Source organism: Ruditapes philippinarum, unplaced genomic scaffold (genome assembly GCF_026571515.1).
Source record: "Ruditapes philippinarum isolate M1 unplaced genomic scaffold, ASM2657151v2 ctg406_1_1_1_1, whole genome shotgun sequence".
NCBI classification, from domain to species: domain Eukaryota; kingdom Metazoa; phylum Mollusca; class Bivalvia; order Venerida; family Veneridae; genus Ruditapes; species Ruditapes philippinarum.
The window spans coordinates 169,677-197,468 of NW_026865760.1; the positions used below are offsets into that span (position 1 = coordinate 169,677).

Below are 27,792 nucleotides of genomic sequence, written 5' to 3' on the forward strand. Positions count from 1 at the left end.
ACTATTGAAAATTACAGTTTTCTATGGACAAAAATACCATTTCTTAACAATCAGCATGTCAAAATTGTGGTGTGAATGCCTGATTGGATGAAGAGATGCTGAGATACTAATCTTTAGTTACTTGTCTCATGATATCATGTCCTACATCTATTTTATTACAATTCTTGCTGTATGTACACATTTCTTGCACATCAGACTGACGTTTCCATTAGTTCTATCCATGCCAGAATTTGATCTGGCATGAGGGATGGCATGCTAAGGATGATGTAATTTTACCGTTATGAATGAAGTTGTAATTTCATATGCTCTTGTAAGAAAATAGTTACGGGTGTAACAACATAAATTTCCATGGAAAATTGTTCTATTAAGGTAAAGAGTTTAAAATATAATGGAATATCATGTAACGAATATGCAAGAATAAATATCTTGACATATGTTTGCGGTTCAGATCAGGGCCCTTGGGACAGATATTCCGATCCAAACCGCAAATATATGACAGATATTATTATTCTGTTCTACTCTTACAGTTGGTGTCCTATATTTTCAGGTGTTTTCTGGAGTATTTATTGTTGAAGCAATACTAAAATTGTCAGCATTGACCAAGTTTTACTTCAAGAACCCATGGAACGTTTTTGACCTTGTGATTGTCATAGCCAGTATTGTAGATATGTCAGTGACCGGTGTTGATGGTCTTACTGTATTCCGATCCTTCAGATTGGTTAGTATAATAATTTTATTTTTTATTTGTTCCAACTAAATTCTGGATTTTATATCTTAGATGTAACACATGTCATTAGTCACACTTGTGAATACTTCTTGCAAGATTACATTTAAGATATAAGTATTGCTTTGTTTGTTCAGACAGTGTTTTTTTTTCACCAAAATATTCGGCAAAATTTGGTCCCTTTCCCCCCTCAAAATAGTATGTTTTTTCCCCCCTCAAAGCCTAAATTTCCCCCTATATGGAAGCCCAAATTTGCCTGCAATAAATATCATTTTTTTTATGCAACTTACTGCTAAAAAATGTTTTATTTAATGCCTGTAAGAGTAGTTACTGTTAAGCAAGGTTGTTTACAAATCGTTCTATGGTAGGCAAGGGGAGCTACTCTTGGCGTCCCAACAAGTTTAACATACAACGCATCAAATTTTAGATCTGTATATTAAGGAAGAGACGTATTTTAAACTTGTGTTGCAAGAGTTGCTCCCCTTTTCCACCGCAAAGAAAACAATATAAAATAAGTAAACAAATAAAATTCCCCCTCCTATTGCATTTTTCCCCCTCCAAAGGGCACCGACCCCCTTCCCCCAAAAGGGAAAAAAAAACACTGGTTCAGAACATTAAATTTGTCTTGTCAAGTCTGCAGTTTTTATGTAATATCTTTTCACATTTTTAAAGAAAATTAATTGTGACTTTTTTCATATTTTATTTTCAGTAGTTATCTGCTGTCTCTTACAAAATTTCACTAAATTGACATTATGTTTGTATCTGTTTTACTGTTTTATTTTGATTGTCTTATTCTGATAAATACTTAAATATCATGTGATCAAATCCATAGGAATAAATTTTATAAGTATACCAATAGTTAAGATTTATATACATAAGAGTGAACTTTAAAATGAGGTTTATATTGATGTACATTTGTAAGGTTATCATTTGAAATTGTCTAGATTTTGTGTCTTATGTTGATATATAAGTACTATATATGTATGTATTAATGTATTTACAGATGCGAGTGTTCAAGCTGGCCCAGTCATGGCCCACTATGAGACTGTTATTGTCTATCATTATGAACACCCTAGGTGCCCTTGGTAACCTGACACTCATCTTGTGTATTGTTATCTACATCTTTGCTGTCATTGGTCTACAGCTCTTCAATGATAAATACACCGCAGATAAATTTGGTGACGATGGAGTTCCCAGGTATAATAAAAAGTCTCCATTAACTGTTAACTTCTTGAGTTTCTTTAATGAACTTGTTTTCCATTTTTGGACATTCCAATATAAGTTTTGAGGTTATCAAGATGAAAGTTTAAAGTTAGTGAGCCAACAGTTTTGGACCTGGTCAGACTGCACAGCTGTGCAGGCTGGTCTGGCTCTATACTGGTGGCAAAGGTAACTCACTTTTGTTTCCATTAGGTTATTGGTGAGTTCATAAATTGGTAAATGTTTCCTCAGATAACAAGGATTATTCTAGGTGGAGTCTGAGTATAAGCCCTTACATGTTTTCTACCTGGTAATCAATCATGCTTTGTTAATCTTACAATTTATGGTCTCAAATATGCATTTTAAGTCATGCAGCCTGTGAAATGTATTTCCCTCATAATCTACTTTACTTATCTTTATATATTTCAAAATGTTTATGAATCTCAAATGATACAGGCTTTACAATTGAATTTTAAATGGTAACGGTATTGTTCTATAGCTTGTTTTAAGATTTTCATAGAATCTTTAATTTACTAAGTAAAGTGAAATTTAAACTCCTACCTCACCTGGGGCAAAATACAAAATTTTGTTTTTATTTCAGATGGCATTTTAAGGATATATTCCATTCATTTATGATGATATTCCGTGTACTATGTGGAGAATGGATAGAACCACTTTGGGATTGTATGCGTGCTGCTAATGAAATCTGCATGGCTGTCTTCCTTCCTACACTTGTGTTAGGTTATTTCATTGTAAGTTGAGACAAATTTTATCAGGGTTTGGAACTTTTTCCTCCTTCTTTGCATGTCAAATGTAAACATGCATCAACTTAGAAATTTAGTAAATAATATTTCTTAATTCAAGACCATGACAGTATGTGTGTTATTTACATTGTAATTTAAATATTCATTAGATGAAAGCAGATTTTGTTTTATGAAAATATATAAAGAATAAACCACTTGTGTAAAGGCTGTGTCTATACCACAAGTGTAGGGGTCAAGTTTATATAAATATGTCAAGTCTATCTAAAACATTTACTAATAGTCACTAAGCTCCAATATTTACGATTTATTATAAAGTTTATACAATAGACTTGGTTGTATTGGACAGGTGTTGAACCTTTTCTTGGCTTTGTTGCTGAATGCGTTTGCTAGTGATACTTTACGTGACGCAAAGGAGAGCGAGGAAGATACAAAGCTGAAGATTGCCTTCAAAAGACTGTTTGACCTGTGTTGTTGTTGCTTCAAGAAAAAGAATTCTGATGTTAACTCTGTCACACCTGATAGGGATGATGAAGATTTGGGCTCTGTTGAAGAAATTCATGAAAAATCAAGTAAGTATTTTGTGATGTTTGAGTAATATTTATAAAAATTTTGCCAGTAACTCATGAAATCTTTAAGCTTGTACAGCAACTTTCACAGTTGCATAAGTTGCATAAATAAATGTTTTCTTTTTTTTTTGTCATGTAACATCACTTGTTTTATTGTAATATAATCAATAATTATGTTTAAATGTCACATAAATGTATATCTTACAAAACACTTATGATCTTTGTGCAAGTCTGGTCTCAAAGAACAGGTTTAAGAGTTTTTGTTTACATAATTGACATTATTGTTTTTACAGATGGAATGAAGCCTGTAAATGGTGCTGTTAAAAATGATGTAGTGGACAATGCATTTACAACCAAACGAGATCAGTATTATGACTTTAATAAGACTTTAGAAGCATCTAAGAAAAAGGGCAACGAAGTAGCAGATGAAGTAAAGGAAAATACAAAAGACACTGCAGCCATTTTAGATGAAGATAAAAAATCTGACAAAAAGGAAAAAGAAGGGGTGCGTATTTATAAGGTACCAAAGCCAAGGCCGATACCAAAGATGGTTGGTAAAGATAGAAACAAAGTTGATACCACATTAAACGTGAAACCAGCAAAAGATGCTGATGAGCTTGAACTTGGTGCTGAAGCTTCAAATATTAAAGAAGAAGATAAAGATGATAAAGAGAATGAGGACAAGATTATAGAAATCTATGATTGGTGGCCGCTTTGGATATCAAAAAGGTATGACAGTCTCAGTTTTAACCAAACCAAATACATTGCTTAATTTGACCACAGTTTCTTTGTTTTTGACCAATTCAGCAAGTCAATAAACTTTTTGACCTCATAAATTTTCAGAATTTACACAGCCTTTGAAACTTCAATCATATATATTTTGTTTGATTAAATACACACCCTATTAATTATTGCTCTAGTTATATGATTTGAGAAATTGTTTGGCCTGTTTATAACAATAACAGATGAATGTCATTTTGTAACCTTATTCAACTTTTATATTGCAGGCTGCATAAGAAGAATTGGTAAGATTAAATTTTGTCATTTGATGGGATCATTTATTTTTTGAATGCATATATTTCTTCCAAATTGTATTCAAATAAAGTTTAAAGGATTTTAATAAGAGTTTCTATAGAACTTTCTTATTTACCTTGCAATTTCTTGTTTGGTTGCTTTGTACATTGTATATTTTTACAACATAAGTTTTAAAACATACCAATAAATATGTTAAAAAAAAATTATCACACAATTTACAATGTTAAATCAGATGAAAATACAGTCTAGACTGTTTTAAGAGACCTACCTACGATTCTTTTTTTGCTTTTTTCAGCCGCCATGTTTTGTAAACAAATTGAATCTCGTCACAAATAACATCGCGCGAGATAACGAACGATAACTCTTTCGTGTATAAATTTTCTGGGGAGCGTCTCAAAGTCGGTAAAAACAGTCTGAAAAGCTGATCGGGACCCGGATTTCATAGTCGTTTGTCGCGTAAGACAGGGAGTCGCTTAATTCAGTCTAAATTAATAGTAAATTGCGTCGGGGGCAAAAAATAGCGTCGCATATGACAGGGAGTCGTCTAATTCAGGGGGTCGTTAAGGCAGTCTCGACTGTACTGCTTTAGTTATTGCATAATTTAAAATCTGGTCTTCTTTTAGTCATGTTAAGTGAAAAAATACTGTATTTTAAAAGTTAGATATTATCTATTGATTTTTAAATTTTACTGTGATAATGATAGTTTAATATCATTTAACATTTTGTTTATGAGTATAGTGGAAAACCTTTTTAATTACATAAATTTTCATTCATGTTTCTTGTTTTTGAAAAAGTTTGATTTTGTTGCTGACTAATGAGATATATTCAATATCAGATAAGAGTAAATCTACAATGCATCTAGTCATTTTGCTGTATTCTAAAACTTGTTAATATATTGTATTATATATAATTTCCACCCAGGTGTTTCTGCTGTTGGGGTTATGATGAGAATTCACCATTCTGGGAGAAATGGTTTATGTTTCGAGTGTATATGAATATGGTGGCTGAGCACAAGGTGTTTGAGGCGATCATTCTCTTCCTTATTGCTGTCAGCAGTATTACCTTGGTGAGATCATACAAATTATTTTCTTGTCACAACTTTGTTTTGTTTAAACAAAAGGAGATAAAAAAAAATGGAGAGTTTGAAGAAAAAATAAATTAGAACACTTGATATTTTATATATATAACAGTCATGAAAATTTCTCCTTAGAAAACAAATCATGAAATATTGTTTTTAAAAAACTGAAATATATTTCTTGAATGTAAATTCCAAAGAAAATGAAACATAGAGAATTTTTAAATGCATGTTATTACATGTTAGATCACATTTAAGATCACTTAAGTTTTTTTGTTTTTAAGTCAAAGGTATTAGTTGAATAAATACTGTTCCTTTTTACACTTTATTCTAAAATTGTAATGATGTGAATGGCAAACTATTATTACATTTTATCAAATAAAGTGAAATTAATATTTTGTTCCAATGTTATATATTGTATATTACATATAATGTTACGTTTGGCGTTTCACAATTGTTTTGTTAAATAATTTTAGCTTCTTGTATTAACCAGTGTTCTGTAACTTTGTGAGTTTGTTTTACATATTAGATTTATTCAATTGCAGGCATTTGAGGATGTGAACTTGTATTCTAGACCAGCTCTAGTATCAGCTCTATACTGGCTCAATATTATCTTTGCTACATTATTTGGTATTGAGATGTTGATAAAATGGTGTGCTTTTGGTTTCAAACGGTATTTTACAAGCTTCTGGTGCTTACTTGACTTCCTGATTGTAGTGGTAAGACTTCATTTTACATTCATTTTGTTTATTATTCTTTTCTTTGTTTTTTTTATCTTTTCAACTCACTTTCATGTGAGGAAGTATTCAGCTAGCTTACAGAACATAAGTGGTTCTTTCTACTTGGGGTGCCTGTTTACTCAGGTGCCTGTGTGTGCCTGAGAACATCATAATGCAAGGTGGGGCACCAGAGGTCTTCCTCCATCAGTAAAGCTGGAAAGTTGCCATAAGATCTTTACAGTGTTGGTGCAATGAAAAATCCAACAAAAAAATTAACTAGCTCTTACATTATGATACAAAGAATTCTCTGATTGAGGACAACTTCATCTGTTGTTGTTGTTATTTTTCTCAAATTTCCATGAAATATTTTCTCCACATGAAGGATGACATGGTATCATGTCTTATATTTATTATGTTTTGAGGCTGTAAATATTCACTCTAAATTATATAAATTTATCATTTTTTTTATTCTATGAAAGGACCGGATAAATATTTTAACATTTCCTCAACTGTAATATGCTTTCTCTTCCTTTCGTTTTTTGTAGTCTCTTGAAAATCTTCAATATGTTGCCTTAAGTTTTTTACATAGTGCATGAATGAAATGCTACAACATTATGAAATGTTCTTGTTTTTGTTCAATATAAGACATTTTTCTATTTATAGATATCAGTAGCTAGCTTGATAGCTGAGGCATATGGTGCTGCTAACTTCTCGGCTTTCCGCTCACTCAGAACATTACGTGCATTAAGACCACTAAGAGCTATATCTAGATGGCAGGGAATGAGGGTAAATACAAATATATAAGAGCGCTATGACAAAACCAACACATTGCATTTGTGACCAGCATGGATGCAGATCAGCCTGTGCATCCACGCAGTCTGATCAGGATTCATGCTGTTCGCTTACAAACCCTATTACAAGTAGAGAAACTAATAACGAACATCATGGATCCTGATCAGATTGTGTGGATGCACAGGCTGGTCTGAATCCATGCTGGTTGCAAATGCACTGAGTCTGTGTTGGTTTTGTTATGGCGCGGCTCATTTTAATTTAATTATTATTATTATTTATGTTTGCATAACAATTTTATCCTGTATAAGAAAATATTTAGTTATTTGTTTTACTGTATCAATGACTATGATCATGCTGAATTTTATGTCTTCTTTTATTGATTATTAAGGTTGATTGGATAGTTGTAAAATTCATTTTTTGCACAGTATATTTTTTAGGGATGTCATCTGGAGCCGAAATGGCCATCCGGATATTCGGATCGTTGTTATATTCTTAGTTGGCTGATATGACATAACCATTTTTTCGCAAACTTTTTCAAAGTGTAGTATTTCGTTTTACTTCCTTTTTAATTGAATGTTACGTATCAAAAAAATTTCGGTATTGATTTTATTTTTTTCTATGTAGTATATGACTGTTATCGATAAATTTAGTGAGTATGGTACTTACGATTTCAAATGAAATGAAAACGAAATTTATGGCCAATTTTCTCAATTCCTCAATTAGTGCTATAATACACAATAACACTCTCTCACATTTGGGAAAACAAAATAGTCACCCTTAAAAAATTAGATATAATGTTTCCATTGTTCAATAACGCGCATTCAATTTACACACGATGACCTCTGACAGGTGTGTAGAATAATAAAACTGTGATAATTAACATATTATTATTTGTAAGTGCATTTCTTGATTTGATTATTTTATTTCTGCAGATTTTTCATCTTCTCAAAATAAGGAGTCGATGGGTCAGTACTCCGAAATATATGTAAAAAATAATAGTCTAATTAAATATTTAAATTAGGACATGAAAAATGTAACATCGCTGCCGATGAAAATCGCATGAGAATATTCATCTTTAATCCTACAAAATCTATATTTGTTTGGTGTTTAATATAGATTAACAACATGTGTCATACCGGACACCTAATTATTATAGTAATTATTGATTTTTTGTGGTCTGCAGAGATTATGATGTGTATTGTCAAACTAAGGTACATATACAATATGGTGTCAACACCATGCCTACGTCGAGTATTTTAACGCATGTATTTTTCACATTTTCTTAACATTCTGAAATATTTTATACGAACATCGGGATCCAAAAAACGGCTCCGGACACCCAAACGTGATCCAAACGTTCGGACATCTGGACTCTGAATGACATCCTAATATTTTTGTTTCCTTTTTAGTATTAGTTAATCATTCATTAAAGCATAATATAGGGATGGAGTTAAAGATGTGTCTTTTAAAATGTCTAACTTAAGGTCAGATTTTGATACAAATCAGATATTGTATACTAAACCTTGATTAAAAAATATCTTAACATCTTTGCTTTGACATTAAATGCACTTAAAGACTTTTTTATATTTCAGATTGTAGTGAATGCATTAATGATGGCTATTCCTAGTATTGTGAATGTACTTGTGGTGTGCCTCGTGTTTTGGCTCATATTTAGTATATTGGGTGTGCAGTTCTTCAAAGGAGAGTTTTATTTCTGTACTGAGGATGGTGAAAACATGGCAGACCCTGACATTATACCAGACAAGGCAACATGTCTGGCCAATAACTTGACATGGAAGAACTATGACATCAACTTTGATAATGTGTTACAAGGATTTTTAGCCTTGTTTCAAGTGGTATGTAATATTTACAGCTCAGAAGAATTGTAACAGAAAAGCATTAGATGAAATAGAATAAGAAAATGATTAAAGAATTAAGAATCATTTAATGTTATTATATGGGATGTACACTGTTGAAATTCAAAGTTAGTAACATATAGTTACCACACATTTAGATTAACTATTCAAATCAAATTTTTCTTTTAAATGCACTTTGCAAAATATTTTGCTTTAATCAAAAGGAATGTTGTGTTATATTTGTAAAAAAATGTTTTAAAGAAGAATACTAGAGATTTTTGTTACATATGTTACATTGTTTTTATTTAGGCAACATTTGAAGGTTGGATGGAAGTGATGTCACTGGCTGTAGACAGTGTTGGTATTGACAAGCAGCCAAAGTTTGAGAACTCACTGTACATGTACCTGTTCTTTGTTGCATTTATTATATTTGGAGCCTTCTTTACCCTCAACCTCTTCATTGGTGTCATTATAGACAACTTTAATATGCTCAAGAAAAAGGTACATCATCAAAGTTGTTATAACCTGACAATATTTTCTATTTTAAGCCTTGTCTATTCAAAGAAGGGACAGCTTTAGTACTTATCACACCATCAGGGTAGCTTGTTATTCAATAATGATCAGATTACTAGTAAAATATGTGTTATTTTATATGATTTCTGAAAAAAATTATTCTAAAACAAACCTGATGTTTATATAATTGGAATAAATGTGGAAATGATTTTGATATTTTGTAATGTGACACACCTGCAAATGAATAGAAAAAACGTAAACTTTTTTTAGTAAAATACAGTTTTAGTTTTAGAAAATTCAACTTATTCAGATAAGGTGACACCATGGAATGTACCTGGAAAATATGTCAGATTTATTTTTACAAAATATATGTACTGTTAAGACATTAAGACAAAATTGTAGTCGTGTTGCCCTTAGGTTTTTAAGTGAATGTATGTTCTATTTTGATATGTATGTTTTCAGTATGATGGAAGTTATTTAGATATGTTCCTCACATCTGGGCAACGACAGTATTACAACACAATCAAGAAACTGGGCAATAAGAAACCACAGAAAACTATAAAGAGGCCAAAGGTAGGCTAAAATTGTTTAATATTTGTATAATTCATTATTAAACTAACCATCCCCTTGCCTGAAACTATTTGTATTCTGAGGATGACAGTGGATGGTATGCGATCTGCAATGATTGATTTTGTGTGTCATACAAGTTCTGATTTTTAATTTAAGGAGTAAATATAAATGAGGATATTTTGATTTCATGCTATATGTTATACTTGTAGTAATGTCTATTTTTTATCAAACTATATGTATGTACTGAGTTCATCTAATATATACTGATAAGCAGTGTTGTATGCTTTTGTATTGTGTTAATTGATGGTTCATTATCTGTAATTATCTATCTTTATTCAATTTAAAAATTGTCTTATGCTGGTTTACTTATTCTGATGCTTTAAATCAAGACTGCAACAAAATTCCATTCTCTTAAATACATAAGTCTTGTATATTCTTATATATATAAAATAAATTAAAAAAAAATCTTGACAAAGTTTCTAGACAAGACAAATTAGTGTAGTTTCACTTTTAATTTTTATAAATGTTGTTTTGCTTACAAAGAATTGCTTAAAATGGATGGTGAGTGGTTTAGAAATGCACTGTGTTAGAAAAAGAGATTAATTCAATATGAATATATTGCTTCTTATAACAAACTTTGTCTAAATGTCAGTTTCTTCTGTGTCCAATTGATGTATTTTTGTGTCGATTATTCTTAAAATCTTCATTTTTTAGCTCGACTTTTCTATGAAAAGGGGAGCTATCCTACTCGCCCCGGCGTCGGCGTCGGCGTTGGCGTTGGCGTCACACCTTGGTTAAGTTTTTCGTACCACCCCACTTTATTTCAGAAGTATTACAAGTATGGCTTTGAAACTTACCATACTTGTTCACCATCATAACCTCCATCTACAGACAAGAGTACATAACTCTGTCAAGGTTTTTGACAGAATTATGGCCCTTTTTTGACTTAGAAAGTGTATTGAGCTTGGTTAAGTTTTTTGTACCACCTCACTTTATTTCAAAACCATTGGAGGTATTGCTTTGAAACTGACCATATTGTTTACCATCACGACCTTCATCAACAGACAAGAGGACATAACTCTGTCAAGGTTTTTGACAGAATTATGCCCCTTTTTGACTTAGAAAATACATTGAATATGGGTAAAATCCACTTATGCCTTAACCCTTTGAGATATTGCTTTGAAACTTTTAATGCTATTTCACATCATTACCCCCATCTGTACGCAAGAGAAGGTAACTCTGTCAAGGATTTGTTTTAAAAATTAAGGCCTTTTATCGACTTAGAATCTTGGTTAAGTTTTTAGTACCAGTCCACTTTTTGACTGAACTGTTTGAGATATTAATTTGAAAGTTGGAATACTTGTTTACAATCATGATTCCCAAACATGTCCAGGAGAAGGTAATTCTGTCAAAGATTTTATTTGAATTATGGCCCTTAACTGTCAATGTTTTGTATTATAGGCAAGCACTAAAAAACTTAAAAAATCTAAAAAAATTCATTCCTATCCACTTGTTCACTTTACCATAAATTATGTCATATAAACATTGCTGTAATATTCAAGGGTATCAAACAACTAGTTCACTTTAAAAATACAGAGATTCTTGTATTGCCTTTTACTGCAAAAACTTTTTTTATTGGCAAGCAATAAAAAAGTCGAGCGCGCTGTCTTACGGACAGCTCTTGTTATTGATTCTTTGTGCACTTTTAAAAGACTAAGTCCTCTGAATAATGTTATCAAGTGCATGGGAGAATGCATAAAATATTCAAATTTATACAATATTCTAAAGCTTGAAAAACAATGTATTTATATCACAGCTTAGCTCTTGGCCATTTTCTTTTACATTTTACGATTGGAAATAATGCTTTATTCACATTGATAAAAATATTTTCATTTCTTTTTATGTATTAACTGTATAACACCATTGTATAATTGTTAAACATATTTAAACTTGCCCATATTTTTTTAGACAATAATTCATTCATCTGCTATACTGACTAATTTCTGATTGATTGTTTTTTACATAAAAGTTTCATATTCTTAGTTAAACCACCACTTTTCATGTCATATGACATACTTTTAACTTTATGAAAGCTTGTGAAAACATAATGCAATTATGGACATTTATGACACAAATGTCATTTTATACATCTTTAAAAGTTCCATGCAGGATTCGAACTTTCAACACCCAAGGAATGATAGTATATTTCGTTTGCTTCCTGGCACATTATCCCTGTTTATGGATAAGTGTTTCTCAACAATATTTGGATATGGAAATTTGAATTTCAAACATTTTTCACAAGAATGACTAACAGCAGAACGTATATGGTTGTCTTGAGCTTTCACAATATTTGGCTTGTGTTTATTCTTTTAGATAGATGTTTTAGCAGTCATTTCCTTGGTCTGTCAAGTTTAGTGACAGCTATTGTCTTATAGATGTAGGTTGTTGTAAACTGAATGTACTTACTTAGCTCTAATGAAAATTGACATTCTTGATGTACTTTTATTTTGATAAACCATTGTTGATATGATTATGTTTTCACGTTTTATTTTCCATTGATCATTTCAGAACAAAATTCAAGGAATCTTCTACGATATTTCCAATAGCAGCAAGTTTGAGCTGTGTATTGTTGTCTTTATTTTCTTAAACATGATCCAAATGGCTGTGGATCATTACAACCAGACACAGATGGTCACCGATGTACTTGCCATGCTTAATATTCTCTTTGTGGTCATCTTTACCCTTGAGGCCATCGTCAAAATCATCGGTCTTCGTTGGCATTACTTCACCATGCCTTGGAACGTATTTGACTTCGTCGTGGTTGTTCTCTCTCTTTTGGGTATGTATAATTACATGGAAATATTTCTATTTTGATATATGACAAGTTCAGTGTTTTGTTGTTGTTGTTTTTTCATGACATTGCACACTTTTGAATATAATTCTTTCCGTAGTTTATTCAAAACATAATTCAAATATTTCTAAATTACATTTTTGCTTAAATATCCTTTAATATAAAAGTTCATATATAATAGTATAAATTTGATAAGAAATTCTTATATTTCAATAATAATCATAAACTAAAGTAAGAAATAATGTTGTCAGTAGAGATCGTGTTATTAAAATGATACTTATCTTGTCCTTATTTTTTCTAAATTATACATTAAAATTCCTAGCGATATGTTTATGTGCAATTTCATGCAATATAATGTCTTTCTTTCTCATTTACTAACCAGATATTACTGCATGGCTGTTCTCCTATGGTGTACTGTTAAAAGTCTTTGTATCTATGAAAACAAAAAGAAAATAATTTTATAAATATTTAAATACAGCAATCTATATTGTATTATTAGATTCATTACTTTGACAAAACTGTACACCATCAATGAGGGTGGAGGGCATGATTTTACAAAAGAGAATTAGTATTTCTTTGCAAACTGTTTTGTTATGTTTGGGTGATTATCCAATAAGGACAACCAATTGCATCGCCTTATCATATTGTACTGTATGTAAAATTTGCATGAAAGAATAGAGTAGCATTGACATTCTTATATTTCTTAAGACTTACCTTACCCGTTATTGCTTGTTACATGGTCCATGATTGTTAAACTAATATGATTTTATTATTCGATACGTAAGGATAATTATGCTAAACTTTTGTTCAGACGTTATTTTCAAAGAAGTTGAAGGAGGTAATTTAAAGAGTGTCCAGACCATTTAGTGGTCTAAAGCGTGATGTATAGGCTAAATTCATCTCCGATCTCTAGATACCCGTCTTTCTGTACGCTAGCTTTAGATACATAGACTTTTATCATTTCAAATTGTGCACTGTGTCAGCCTTTTCTGAATAGTACCAACCGTATAATTTTTAAATAAAAGAACAAATCATTTCTTCATTGTACACGCTTTCGTGGTGTGTATATTAAAAAGATATGTTATTGCCGGGCGCCATAGGTTCAAACATTTTTGCACTTTTAAGCATAATGGTAATGGTATCGGGTGCATGGTTTTACAATACGTTCTTTAGTTTGTCATCGTCTTTATTTAAAGTTGTCCATAAGTAATTGACTTTTCTCAGAGATAATTTTATTCTATCTCTGCGACAGTTGAACTTAAATATTTAAACGAAATTGAAAAAAAAGCCTTTGATTTGACCCTGGTATTCAAAAAATGAGATACAATGCAAACTGTGACTGGTAAATGAGCAGGAAAGAATGGAGACGATTGTTATTATAGCAACTAGGCTTTTGAAAAATAGATTGTTGTTTTCAACATCAAAATTAGATACTTATGTTAACTGTCGGTATAATATGTGACCAGTCTTTGGAAATTTTTACTTGTAAATCCTACATTTCATGCAGACGTAGCGATTTTGATCGCCGCAGCACAAAACGGTATGGAATAATGTTGAACAACTGTTTTCACACACAACTTTCGGTTTACCTTTGTCTTATTCTTTTCTGTGATTTTCTTCTGCCAGCCATTACGTTCCATTTTGGACTCTTTAAGTTTCATTAAACTCGCTTTCGTCGAAAATATTTTCCGACCACTAGTAAACATATGATGAGCGTTTTCGCGTTAATTAGGAACAGCAACTAATTTACAAAACATTTGATTGCTTTGTACATGTTTGTTCTTGTTCCCATTTTATTGTTTACACTTTTGGTATTTTGGTTACTGCATGTGCTTTATTTAAAGCTAAGACAGTTGTATACGACAATTCAATTTACGACACAATAATGTTGGTGTAGGGAGACAAGTTTTGTTGCAGTGTTATACAACTGTCTTATACACAAAGTTTCTAGTGCCGAAATAGCATTTTTCAAACGAATGGAGTTAGTATGGACACAATGGAATATGTATGGAACACAGAAAGGTACAAAACACTTGTATAGCTGAAGCTTACAAAAATTAAGCAACACAAATACTTCAGTCAGAAATTTTGATATATCTGAAGCAGTCTTATACATCTTTTAGATGCCCTGTATATTTTCATACTTCCATACGTATTCCATAAAGAATCGGGATACCGTGTATTTTCCAAACGTATTCCATATATTTTCCATAAGGATTCCATGGGATGCATGTTAATTCCCACATGGAAAAGACAAAAAATCCGTATGGAAAGGGCGTGTTAATTCCATACGGATTCAGTAATTTTTCATGTGGACGTTTCTAGTTGGTAAGTTGTTATTTTTTCAGTATTTGTTACATTATATTTTTGAGAATTTTGCCTTTAATTAACATACTTAACGTAATACCTGTATTGAAAATTGTTCATAAAGTTACCTTGTATTGCATGTCATTTGTTGGAGATGCGTTCCTTTGCATACTGCTTGCTTTTTGTTATCTTTTTAATCCCTTTTGGAAACTAGTTTAATAATTTTTAGAATAATTATTTATGTTTACTGTTTTAACCTTATGAATCACTTTCTTAAACGAAGTTTACAGTTAAAAGTAAATTAGTTTCTTTCATTTTATTATAAAAAAGAAGATAATGAAGAATTTCGATCTGAATTCTCCATCCTTGTTATTTTTCAGGTGTACTTCTTAGTGACGTAATGTCAGGTGTCATTGTTAGTCCAACACTGTTACGTGTTGTAAGAGTCTTCAGAATTGGCCGTGTGTTACGCCTCATTAAAGCTGCTAAAGGAATCAGGAAACTGCTTTTTGCTCTCGTTATTTCATTACCAGCTTTGCTCAACATCGGAATGCTTCTATTTCTGATAATGTACATATACGCGATCATCTTTCTCTCTACGTTCCAAAATCTGAAAATAACTGGAGTATTAGACGATGATGTTGTAAATTTTAAAACCTTCCTCAACAGTTTCTTACTCTTGTTCCGCCTGTCAACAGCAGCTGGCTGGAATGATGTACTTCTCCCTATGTTAGTCCAACCACCTAATTGTAATGATACCCACTACACTCGGGATGATGGAGTTATTATGGAGCAATCGCCTGGGGACTGCGGTACACCGTGGATGGCCGTTATCGGACTCACGAGTTACATTCTTATAATATTTTTAGTGGTGATCAATATGTTTATTGCAGTTATTCTTGAAAACTTTAATCAGGCTCACGAGCAAGAAGAGGCAGGAATTACTGAGGATGACTTTGATATGTTTTATGTGATTTGGGAGAAATATGACCCTTTAGCAACACAGTTTATAAAGTATGAACAAATGTCTAATTTCGTTGCTGATTTGGATCCACCACTAAGTATACCCAAACCCAATGAGATAGCTATTGTTTCGTTTGACCTTCCTATTGCAGAAGGAGACAAATTACATTGTTTAGATGTACTAATGGGTTTAGTAAAATATGTTCTTGGTAATGTAGAGGAGACTCCAGAATTTCAACAGTTACACGAACAAATGGAAAGACGATTTCAGACTGCTTTCCCAACTCGTGTTACTACTATACGTAAAACAACAACAATGATGCGGAAAAAAGAAGATGTTGCAGCAAAGACTCTGCAACGAGCTTGGAGGAGCTGGAAAGCTCAAAAGCAGATGAAAAGTATAGCTGCATTGGCGATGCAGCATCATAGTCGTATTAGTGTTGCAAATCTTTCAGACACTCGCCAGAAATCGAGCTCAATTCGTAACCTTGGGACGAGATTAACGACGGCACTTAGTGCATTTTTTGGCTCGACACGGTCAAGTAGTGCAGTAAGTAGCGTTGAAAGCGAAACTTTGCCAGCGGGAGAATCACACAATCCGAGAAGGAAACAAGCTTCAAGCGCAATAGAACTGCCTCAGGTATCAAGTTCGTACCGGTCGGAAAGGAAGCGTGATGTTGTGTTATGATAGGGGCCTTATTGACCTGAAAACTTGTTGAAAACTATGTGCTACAACATTTGATTGTAAATTATGATCAGTTTGTCTATTTTGCGGAAAACATTTTTTCATATCTTTTATTTATATGATGCCATTGTATGGTGAAGAAATCCTGTACTCAAGGGGCGATTAAGCTAATATGTCTCAGCTCTTCCATTCTCCAAATTATAGACAGTTATATGCACAATGAAAATGAGACACCGATGGCTATGTATGGAACAATGTTATGTTGATGTTTGAGAAAGACACTGATTTGTTAGCTACTGTATTACATTTTCTCTTTAATTCCGAGAATTATTTCATGTAAAATGTAATCTTATATTTTGAGTAACCTTCTTAATTATTCTTTATATGCCATAACACTGTTAGAGATAACTTGCTTGGTGCTGGCAGAGTTTTGTTTTAGCACGGCCGAACATTTGATCACCTTCAAAGATTACTCAAGTTTCCATAAGAGTTTGAAATTTAAAACGTAATACATTTTTCCAATCTTGAACGGTAAACGTAATACAATTCCCTATTCCTACTTAAGTATTATTATAAATTTGATAAGTACATGTGTCGTATTTTTCTGGAAACCTGTACATGTCAAAAACTTCCCTTGCCAGATAGTATTTATCATCTGTGATAACTTATTTAAATGATGATTGATATTATATTTTGTAACATGTTTTTATTCTGTAAATAGTTGACAAATGTGCTTGACCCATTTTACAATGTTCCTGTAATATTTTGTGAACAATTTGATGTAATATATCCAATATGTTTTATTCATTGCTTATATATTTTAGTGCCAAAATTATTTTAGAGAGTTGAAAATTTTTTTGCCCTTACCGATATTCATAAAATATGGTTATTTTAGCATGATATTTAAAAATGACTTACCTTTATAACGCAAATGTTACCCATGTCCATTTCTCGTTTGCTTTGCTCATTTTATTTACAAGTTTTGTATTTGAGTTAAATTAAAAAGCTTTTCAAAATCAGTTTGAGGTTTCTACTCACATTGCAAAGTATTGTTTTCCATACAAGTATCTAATTAGATATTTAGTAAGACATTTACCTGAGAGAAAAAAAAGCAAAATGAAATTATTTTTCCGATAATGCAGTATTGACGATAAAATCAGAATTGACGAGGCTCAAGAGAATGAATACGATGTTTAGGAAATATTAGACTGTTGCCAATACTTATTGTTAAAGTCTTCCTAGCAAAATATGTGATGATTGACTTATTTATTTTATTGTTGGCTAATGAAAATAACCTACTAAGGACTTATTGAATTTATTTCATTAATTTGAATATTTTTTTTCCTATTCCGAAACATTTATTTACTTATCTGTAATGTTCCACTGTTCATTGTCAATAAATTGTTTCGTTTACTGCATATTTTATGTCAATATGTCATACCAATATTTTTGTCTCTATCACAATGGTTAAATCTATCCATTTAGATATTGTTTCCATTATTCTGTTTTCCCTTTGTCCCATCTATATATACATCATCATTTATTGTCTGTGCTGTATTCAAATTTCAATGATAGTTATTCCATGCCAAAATTTTACTCAAAGTCAGTCATGTATAGTTTTATATAATTTTTATTAAAAAGAGGGAGTATCATGGCAACGACAGGGGTTTTTTTTTACAAATTTCATTCATTTTTAATTTCAAGTTATCACATTATTGATTTCTAGGTTTCGGGGCATCACTGATGACTAACTCGGTTAGCATCAAAGACTTAGTAACATCATGATGCCATGAATATCAATATAAATAAATCATTTATAAAGTATCTGATACTGAACAACAAGCTTTTTTCAGGGAATTTGACAAAACATTTGTGTAAGCCCAACGTTTTATGATCCATATTCCATCATTATGCCAAATATATGATCCATATTTAAGTACGTTAAATTCTATCCCACATTTCATGTTGAAAATATGATAATACTTTCATTTTTTTATGTCAATCATATTTTGATTCATGTTCACTTATGTTTTAATAGTCGTATATAATACTCTAGAATACCTACAGATGTCAATTGCAAGCACTCTGTAGATAATCAATTATCACGAATCAATTACATCCTGGTTTAAGATATCATGTAAAAAAACAATGTATTCTACAATGTTCGTTGTACTTGTTGATAACTGCTTCGAATATACTAGAAAATTAAATAATTTTAGATCAATTATTCTAAAAATAGAAAAGAAGGAAGAATCATTTTTGGAAAGTTTAGAAGAATAAGAATACAATGTATATTAGTGTGTGGATAATTGTAGAAGTGGCAATGGTAAAGAAAGATACTTCAACCTAATATGACTGTTTAATTAGTGTTTACTTTTTCTCTGTACATGAGTCATCATTATTTAAACATGTACCAATTGTAAATCTTCGTGTATATGATTATTAACATGATTTAATGGATATCAAGGGATATTTTATTGTTTTCCCAGAGTTGTTGACGTTTGTTTTACCTTAATAGCCTCATATCTTGACGCTAGGTTGACCAAAGGTTTATTAAATAAAAAAACAAAATCAGTGTTTACGTTATTCTTATTTCCTTGTTTGTCAGTGGTGATAGGTCGGTCTGTTAGGTAGAGACAGGAATGATTTAAGAAACCAGGGCGGAATATAGCATCATTTTGATATATTTACATCGTAAAAAAGACTCGAGAATAATTTTGACTTGTTGCAAATTGGTTGTAATATAGATATTTTTATTTATTCTCACGGAGTTACATTCTATTCAATTATCGCAACAGAGAGGCATTAACTTAGAATGCCATTTTTAAAACATATGTGAAATGCTTTGTTAATGAAATTTTCTAATTTTGGTAACCTAACTATTTGTTCTCCATCAGATTTTAGATGTGTATAATGCAATGAAATAATCGTCTACGAGAATGTGTTTTATTCTTGTACATCCAAGGATTTACAATGCCATAGCGATCAACAGTGACACATGTCCGTATACAGCTATATTCTATTGGCCTTAAGACATACAAGAAGTTGATATGGTTTTTTTTCTGGTCCTTTGGCATCATTGATTGTTGAATATTGAATGCCGCTAACGTCAGTGCTAGGGGGCGTGGGAGATGCTGCACTTTTCCATTGAGTCTGTAGAAAATTGAATGGTTATTTTTTTTTTACATTCCAGTATCTGAAAAAAAAGTCCATGAATACAACTGACTTTAATAATATATTAAAGCAATGAGATAAACAGCAACTATATATACAGACATAGAGGATAGTGAATAAGTGTAGATACAATACTAAATTTATTGAACTTATTGAATAAAATCATATTTTGCTCACCAAAGGCTCGCATAATATAATTTTATTCAACTCGTTCAGTACATTCAGTATTGGACCTACACGACTAAAATATCCTGTTTATCACATATCCAAATAAGAACTGTTTACAGTGAAAGGGAAGCTCTTATGTTACGCTAACGCAAATTACGTCAAAATATATACACGGACGTGCTGTACCATTTTACAAAGCCGCAAAATCTTATTATTTACATACCGTTTACTTAAAAGTATGCAAAACTGAAGTTGCTATAAAATCATAAATGCCTTGGATAACTTTGAAATAAATTCAAATGCCTGCTGTTGTGTCAAGGGTTTTATCCTTAGATACCGATTCGTAATCTGTATATACACAAAACGCTTTTCATATACATTTCAGGAAGTATAATTACAATAAATGTACTACTGTAAATATCCTTTTACCGATAGTCAATTGGGGAATTGTTTTTGTCCTTTATATGATTGCCTTGTAACGATTTAATTTCGTACGTCTAGTTACATTTGCAGTGGTTCCAACAGTTTAACTTCGTAATTAATGTTTCATACAATTTGTTACTTTAAACCGTTAGCGCAGGTGAGCTTGTAATAGTTTTAGAGTACATATTAAATATTGTTTTTCATTTCAATTTTTATTACCTGTTGATAGGTAAATAAATCAATTTAGGGTCCTGTACTTTTTTTAACAGAATCTGTTATCAAATAACCATGCTTTATTTGTTTTAGTTGTCAGTTTTGGTAAGACGCTTGAAAAAAGATATCATTTTAACATGCATATTGACTATATAAAAGAATTAACAAAAATAATATGTAATTATACAAAGCACAGTTTATGCAGCATCTCTTTAACATTTTGAATTTATAAAATAAAAACGCTCACCTGAGCTGACAACAAAAAGTAACATAAGTTTTACTGTATCTTTGAAGCATTTAGAAATAGTGTAACAGCATTTATAACATAAGGACATGCTTCTTACAATAATAAGTGTAAGTAAATGCTGTACTGTTGTAATTAACGATTTCGGCCTTTTGAATGCTGCATTCTAAAATGATACATAAGAATGAATATTTCTATTAACGTTAAGAGCTTTATATGCCAAGGTGACCGATTGTCTCAATTTATAAGTCAACTAAACTGTGCTGAAAATTGCATGTCAAGTAAATCAACATTTTCATTTAAAAATCATATATTACAATCGTTATAACTATATTAAACGCATGCGGTTTAAGCATGTGGTATAATTACTAATGTACTAATGTACATTTCTTTACAATAGATATACCTTTATACAGTTGCAACGAGATTGTAATGAGATTAAATAATACATAGATCTTTTTCAAAACAAATATGCACTGATCGTAATCCTGTTTTCTAGACCCGAATTGTCGTCTGTATACTTAAAATGAAACTTGATATTAGTACAAGTTAATAAACATCATAATAATTGTGATATATATAAAGATATTAGGTTTTAATAAGACCAATCTTACCTTTATACCTTTAATCAACCATATACACTGTGACATAACTTTAATCGTATGACTTCAAAAATATAGATAACCACAATAGTCACATACAGCATGTCATTAAAGATATTCCCTGAAATTCATATGAGAAGAAGAATGTTTCATTTGCAAATTAACTCTCAAAAGAGTCAAATACAAGCTTTCATAATACATATATATACAATTGCATGTGTACATAAGTAAAATACTAATTACATAGCAAGATGACATGACTGCAACTATTGCTTTTCTTTATGATTTCTTTTATGATAAACGATTATCAATAATTTACTGTTTTATTTATAAGTACATTGTATAATAGATTACCTGTTAATTTGGTTTTAAAACAAGCATTTTTAACCCTTACCACGCCAAAGATCTTTAATGAATTTCTCGTTTTTTTAATCTGGACAAAACATTTAATTGTTTTTAGGGAAATTTTCAAGATATGACTTGACTTGGTCTGCAGTGCTAGAATCAGGTTAAAAGTTCATGTAATTTTAGATTCAAACTGGTTGTATATAAACAACAAACGAATGGTCCATCTAGGACTTTTATAATCCAATTATTCATAGTCTTGTGCAAAATTGGTATATCATTTCCACAAAGGTTCGTTAGTTCGAACGTGTCTTTTTTGTGTAAACAATTGTAAACATGTACAAAGCTGCCTTACTAATAGAATTAAAATTTACATTCAAACACAATGAACAGGCTCGTTGTTCGATGTTGTAGAAATATTGATTATGAATAGTTTGTGTATGGGTAATGCTAAATGAGCCGCGTCATGACAAAACCAACGTAATGCATTTGCGACCAGCATGGATCCAGACCAGCGTGCGCATCCGCGCAGTCTGATCAGGATCCATGCTGTTCGCTTACAAACCCTATAACAAGTAGAGAAACTGATAGCGAACATCATGAATCCTGATCAGACGGCGCGGATGCGCAGGCTGGTCTGGATCCATGTTGGTCGCAAACGCATTACGTTGGTTTTGTCATGATGTGGCTCAAATGTTTCTGCATGTAATCGCGAGGTAGATATATTGGTGAGTTTCGCACTAACATTAAACTTATCTTGCGCCATATGTTAACATCCTTCACCGAACATCTTTAGTCGTGCTCTGCGATCACTATGAAAATCAATTTAAACGGCGTATTGCATATTTAAAATTTACTTTCAAAATTCATTATATGCCATACAGGAGAAAAGAAACAAAAAAAGCTTGTTATAAGTAATTTGCTAAAGTTATACAAATAAACGTTCGCGAATAAATGTGCCTTTACACGCAACTCCTACAAAGACTGTTACTTACGAATCATTCATCACTATGAATCTAGTGAAACCATTCTTCTTCGTCTACGCTCCGATACTCTACGCTACGAAAGGTAGTGTAGCGTCAGTAAGGATATTGCTTGTGGCCCCTGCTTAGCTTATGATTTACTTTCCACTAGCCTTAGACAGTAATTACACTGATCTCATGCCAGACTTATGGCACTGTTAGATGATTCACGTTGTTCAAATACACGACAGAAAGTCTCAGATGTTTGGTAGTTAAAGCACCATTTGTTATACAATGATTATGTCCGCTGTTAATTTATTTGTTCTTCTAGTTTGCTATCTCGGATACTTCATTTGATTATTTGTGTGAGCTTCCATTTCTCTTTCGAATGAGTGTACCCAATTTCTTTTGTTTAAATGAAATTTGTTTTATTTTTTATTTCATGATTATTTTTGCCCCATCCTTTAACTATTACCACAACTGACAGTTGTTTTTAATTGGTAAAAATTTATTTGAGATTTCAATAATAATCATTTTTTGAAACTGTAACATTTCATATTGTAATGTCTGTAACGGATTACATAGATTCAAAATGAAGTATTGTTTTACTAAATGATGCGTTGTGTCAGACTACCTTTTGTTGTATATTGCATTTTAGATTTGTAAAATTTTGTCAAGAGAACATTTCAAAAGTAGTGTAGCGTAATTTGATTGTTTTATTTCATAAAATACCAATCCTAATTATTTACTTTTTTTCTACTTTTTTTCAGGTGTGATACTGGAGGACTTGTTACAGAATGTCAACTTCAGTCCAACGTTACTGCGTGTTGTCCGTGTATTCCGAATAGGCCGCGTACTACGTTTGATTAAGGCGGCAAAGGGTATAAGGAAACTCATGTTTGCGCTCATTATTTCGCTACCAGCCTTATTCAATATCGGAATGTTGCTTTTCCTGATCATGTACATATACGCTATTGTATGTCTTTCAACATTTCAAAACTTGAAAATAAAGGAGCTTTTGGGATGAGGACGTGTAAATTTTTAAAAAACCCTTTTTGGGAAAAACATTTTTTAAATTTTTTATTTAGACGTCTACAGGGCAGGGGGGAATATATTCTTATTCCGATGAGGGTTTAACTAAACCCCGGACTGTAATAGTACAAATTTTAAAAGAACTGATGGAAACTTTTGTTAAAGGCGGGAACCCCGGGGGAGATTGGGGGGAACACTTTTATGCAGTCCCCTGCACTTTGTTCTTATTTTCCAAAATTTTCCTTGTGGTTATTAACATTTTTTATGGGCTGTTTTTTTAAAAAAAACTTAAACCCAACTCACGGAGAAAGGGGGAGGTGGGCATTACTGAGGATGATTTTGAAATGTTTTATACTGTGTGGGAACGCTATGATCCTCTCGCCACACAGTTTATCAAATTTGAACAATTGTCTCATTTTGTAGCGGATTTAGAACCGCCTTTATGTATTCCAAAGCCAAACGAAATAGCACTTGTGTCGTTTGATCTACCAATAGTAGAAGGAGATAAGTTACATTGTCTTGACGTACTTATGGCTCTTGTAAAGTACGTGCTCGGTAGTGTAGACGAAACACCGGAGTTTAAAGAACTTCATCAACAAATGGAAGTTCGATTCCAAGATGCTTTCCCAACACGTGTAAATACAAATCGTAAAACCACGACCATGATGCGGAAAAAGGAAGATGTCGCTGCGAAAACATTACAGCGCGCTTGGAGAAGTTGGAAAACACAGAAACAAATGAAAAATATTGCATCATTGGCAATACAACAACAAAATCAAAAGAAAACTGGTCAAACTAAGGAGGCTCGTGGTAAAGCTAGCTCTATACGTAATCTTAGTGTACGTTTGTCGACAGCGTTAACGGGATTTTTTGGCTCCTCTAGACCTTCCAGTGCTATCAGTAGAGTAAGTGTGACAAGTATCAATGAAAAGAAGCAACAGTCTAAACCGAAGAGTGATAATAACTCTAAAAGAGCAAAAGCTCGAGACGCGCTTGAGATGCCTAAAGTTTCTGTTTTATACAGCCCCGAGAAAGATGCTGATATAGTTTTGTGATGAAACTACATGTACGTATAGTTTCTTATTGATTGTTTTTGTTACTTGAAAAGGGGCCCGTTCCCGCAAAAAGGGGTAAAAGTGTCCCCGGGATATGGGGGTGCTACATTTTAAGAGTTAAATTTACAAAGATATCATTTGATTGACAAGTTTCTAAACGTTTTATTTCATGACATTAAAATTATATTTTAGACCAAACTTGAAGATTTAATTTTACACAAGACCTGAATTTTGCTTGTTCCAGAAAATATAAAATTTAGCGAGTGTTTATGAAGAGTGACATCAAAACGAAGCGATAAGATTTTAGTGTGTTGCATTTAAAACTCAGTATGCATTTAATCATTGTATAAAAGATTTGTCTCATTTCATCATACTGTCTGGCATCAACTTAGATTTTAATCTGAAATTTTTACCGGATGACACGTAAGAAAAGTAAATAATAAATGAATTATTATGTTTGGTCATACAACTATCTTGAATACTTACAATATAGTGTTTTGCATTACGATTATGTTTGTGATTGTTTTGATAGATAAGATTGTATTTAGTAAGGCCCTGCTGCCTGTCACTTCTTCGATGCTTATTGGTATATTTGTCACTTGCCAAAATCATTACAAAAATATATTTATCTGTGATATAGGGGTAGTTTTTAGCTCGACTATTCGAAGAATATGAGAGCTATTGTAGTCGCCCCGGCGTCGGCGTCCGCGTCGGCGTCTGCGTTGGTTAAAGTTTTTTGTAAAGTCAAATATCTCAATTATTACTTGAGATATTCAATTGAAACTTACAATACTTATTTATAGTAACAAGCTACATCAGATTGACAAGTTGGATAACTCTGCCTACAATATTGACAGAATTATGCCCCTTTTTAACTTAGAAATTTTGGTTAAAGTTTTTTGTAAAGTCAAATATCTCAATTATTACTTGAGATATTCAATTGAAACTTACAATACTTATTTATAGTAACAAGCTACATCAGATTGACAAGTTGGATAACTCTGCCTACAATATTGACAGAATTATGCCCCTTTTTAACTTAGAAATTTTGGTTAAAGTTTTTTGTAAAGTCAAATATCTCAATTATTACTTGAGATATTCAATTGAAATTTAAAATACTTTTTTATAGTAACAATGTACATCAGTTTGCAAAATTGCATAACTCTGCCTGCAATATTTGCAGAGTTATTTGCCCCTTTGAAACTTAGAAATTTTGGTTAAAGGTCTTCAAATATAATTACTTGAAACTTTACACATGCACTTAGGGTCATAATTGGAGGGTCATAATTGTATGTCACTGACCAAGTTCCATAACTCTATCTTGCATTAAGGCTGATTCATATCCCCTTTTCTACTTAGTCTCTTGGTTGATGTTTACATGCAAGTTTTACATATCTCAATAACTATTAAAGATATTTATTTAAAACTTCACATATGGATTTAGGGTCATAATTGTAGGCCACTGACAAAGATCCATAATTCTATCTTGCAATTAAGCTGATTTTTCTCCCCTTTTTCAACTTAGAAATTCATGGTAAAGTTTTGCTTGTAAGCTGTTATCTCAATAACTACTGAAGGGTTTGTGCCTTTTTTGGGACAATTTTATGCATTCATAATAATAAAGCAGTTATTTACTTGATAAAACATCTTAATAACAAGCCTTTGTACCTTTTCTGTCAAATTTATGTATTCATAGGTAATTAGTATTATTATACTCAATAAAACACACTCGTGACATTACCTTCCGAATAGTCAAGCCAATACTGTATAATTAGACTCTCTCTAAGGCCTATAACATGAATTTATAAAAAAAATTAGCCCTTTTGTGAACTTAAAAAATTTAACATTATCAAGGCTCTTTTACTATCAAGCACTTTGAATAGTCGAGCGTGCTGTCCTACCGACAGCTCTTGTTTAAATACACTTTTTATTACAAACTTTTATTACTGATTAGTAATAATGTATGTATTATTACGAATTATATTGTTTTTTTTTCTTATTTATAAGCAAACTAAAGGTATGCCTCCGTGTTATTATGCTAGTTTTATTAAATTTCAGATTTTTATTTTCAAGGAAGTGAAATCATTAAATATTAAATATACTTGGTGCGTCAATTTTTGTGTCGCCTTGAAAAAGGCGACATATAGGGGTTACTTTTGTCGGCGGCGTCGTTGTCGGCGTCGTTGTCGGTGTCGTCGTCGTTGTCGGTGTCGGCGTCGGCGTCCCCTAAAGCTTGTCCGGAGCATAAGTCAGTCATTATAAGTCGGATTGACTTCAAACTTGGTATGCATGCTTCTCATAATGACCCGAAGTGCAGTGCACAAGAACCAGTACTCTGTACTCCTTATTTTTTGAGTTATTGCCCTTTGTTTATTTTCATACTTTATTTTTGTCCAGGCCATTTCTCCTTAAGTATAAAATCTATGGACTTGAAACTTCATAAGATGATAGATCTCATTAAGAAGAAGTGCAGTGCACAAGAACTGGTACTCTGCATTTCTTATTTTTTGAGTTATTGCCCTTTGTTAATTTTCATACTTTATTTTTGTCCAGGCCATTTCTCCTAAAGTATAAAAGCTATGGACTTGAAACTTCATAGGATGATAGATCTCATTAAGAAGAAGTGCAGTGCACAAGAACTGGTACTCTGCATTTCTTATTTTTTGAGTTATTGCCCTTTGTTAATTTTCATACTTTATTTTTGTCCAGGCCTTTTCTCCTAAAGTATAAAAGCTATGGACATGAAACTTCATAGGGTGATAGATCTCATTAAGAAGAAGTGCAGTGCTCAAGAACTGGTACTCTGCATTTCTTATTTTTTTAGTTATTGCCCTTTGTTAATTTTCATACTTTATTTTTGTCCAGGCCATTTCTCATAGATTATAAAAGCTTTAGACTTGAAACTTATTAGGATGATAGATCTTTTGATAAGAAGTGCAGTGCACAGAAACTGC

The 27,792-nt window shown here is 31.9% G+C and overlaps 2 protein-coding genes across 12 annotated transcripts in view; both read left to right on the forward strand.

Moving 5' to 3' along the window:
* The window catches only part of LOC132730205 (sodium channel protein 1 brain-like), an 83,373-nt gene extending 64,178 nt beyond the window's left edge, over nucleotides 1-19,195 (forward strand). For all 11 annotated transcript variants that reach the window (XM_060716065.1, XM_060716068.1, XM_060716062.1 and 8 more), the window contains 14 exons: nucleotides 548-718; nucleotides 1,728-1,921; nucleotides 2,526-2,676; nucleotides 3,035-3,257; nucleotides 3,548-3,983; nucleotides 4,262-4,279; nucleotides 5,211-5,355; nucleotides 5,910-6,083; nucleotides 6,747-6,869; nucleotides 8,468-8,731; nucleotides 9,041-9,232; nucleotides 9,707-9,817; nucleotides 12,383-12,653; nucleotides 15,353-19,195. In XM_060716065.1, coding sequence (XP_060572048.1) covers nucleotides 548-718; nucleotides 1,728-1,921; nucleotides 2,526-2,676; nucleotides 3,035-3,257; nucleotides 3,548-3,983; nucleotides 4,262-4,279; nucleotides 5,211-5,355; nucleotides 5,910-6,083; nucleotides 6,747-6,869; nucleotides 8,468-8,731; nucleotides 9,041-9,232; nucleotides 9,707-9,817; nucleotides 12,383-12,653; nucleotides 15,353-16,623 — 3,744 coding nt within the window. In that variant the 3' untranslated portion in view covers nucleotides 16,624-19,195. The remainder of the gene's footprint in view (nucleotides 1-547; nucleotides 719-1,727; nucleotides 1,922-2,525; nucleotides 2,677-3,034; nucleotides 3,258-3,547; nucleotides 3,984-4,261; nucleotides 4,280-5,210; nucleotides 5,356-5,909; nucleotides 6,084-6,746; nucleotides 6,870-8,467; nucleotides 8,732-9,040; nucleotides 9,233-9,706; nucleotides 9,818-12,382; nucleotides 12,654-15,352) is intronic.
* Nucleotides 19,196-22,799: 3,604 nt separating this feature from the next.
* Nucleotides 22,800-24,886, forward strand: LOC132730199 (sodium channel protein 60E-like). The gene is made up of 3 exons (XM_060716053.1): nucleotides 22,800-22,857; nucleotides 23,522-23,648; nucleotides 24,091-24,886. The coding sequence occupies exons 1-3, from the start codon at nucleotides 22,800-22,802 to the stop codon at nucleotides 24,836-24,838; spliced, it is 933 nt and encodes a 310-aa protein (XP_060572036.1). The 3' UTR covers nucleotides 24,839-24,886.
* The last annotated feature ends 2,906 nt before the right edge of the window (nucleotides 24,887-27,792 follow it).

What these genes read in the sequence shown, in the direction of transcription:
- LOC132730199 (XM_060716053.1), top strand. Translation starts at nt 22,800, where the DNA reads ATGAATCTAGTGAAACCATTCTTCTTCGTCTACGCTCCGATACTCTAC. An exon ending in GATACTCTACGCTACGAAAG is followed by an intron (nt 22,858 to 23,521) that starts GTAGTGTAGCGT and finishes ACTTTTTTTCAG; the next exon opens with GTGTGATACTGGAGGACTTG. An exon ending in AAGGGTATAAGGAAACTCAT is followed by an intron (nt 23,649 to 24,090) that starts GTTTGCGCTCAT and finishes CAACTCACGGAG; the next exon opens with AAAGGGGGAGGTGGGCATTA.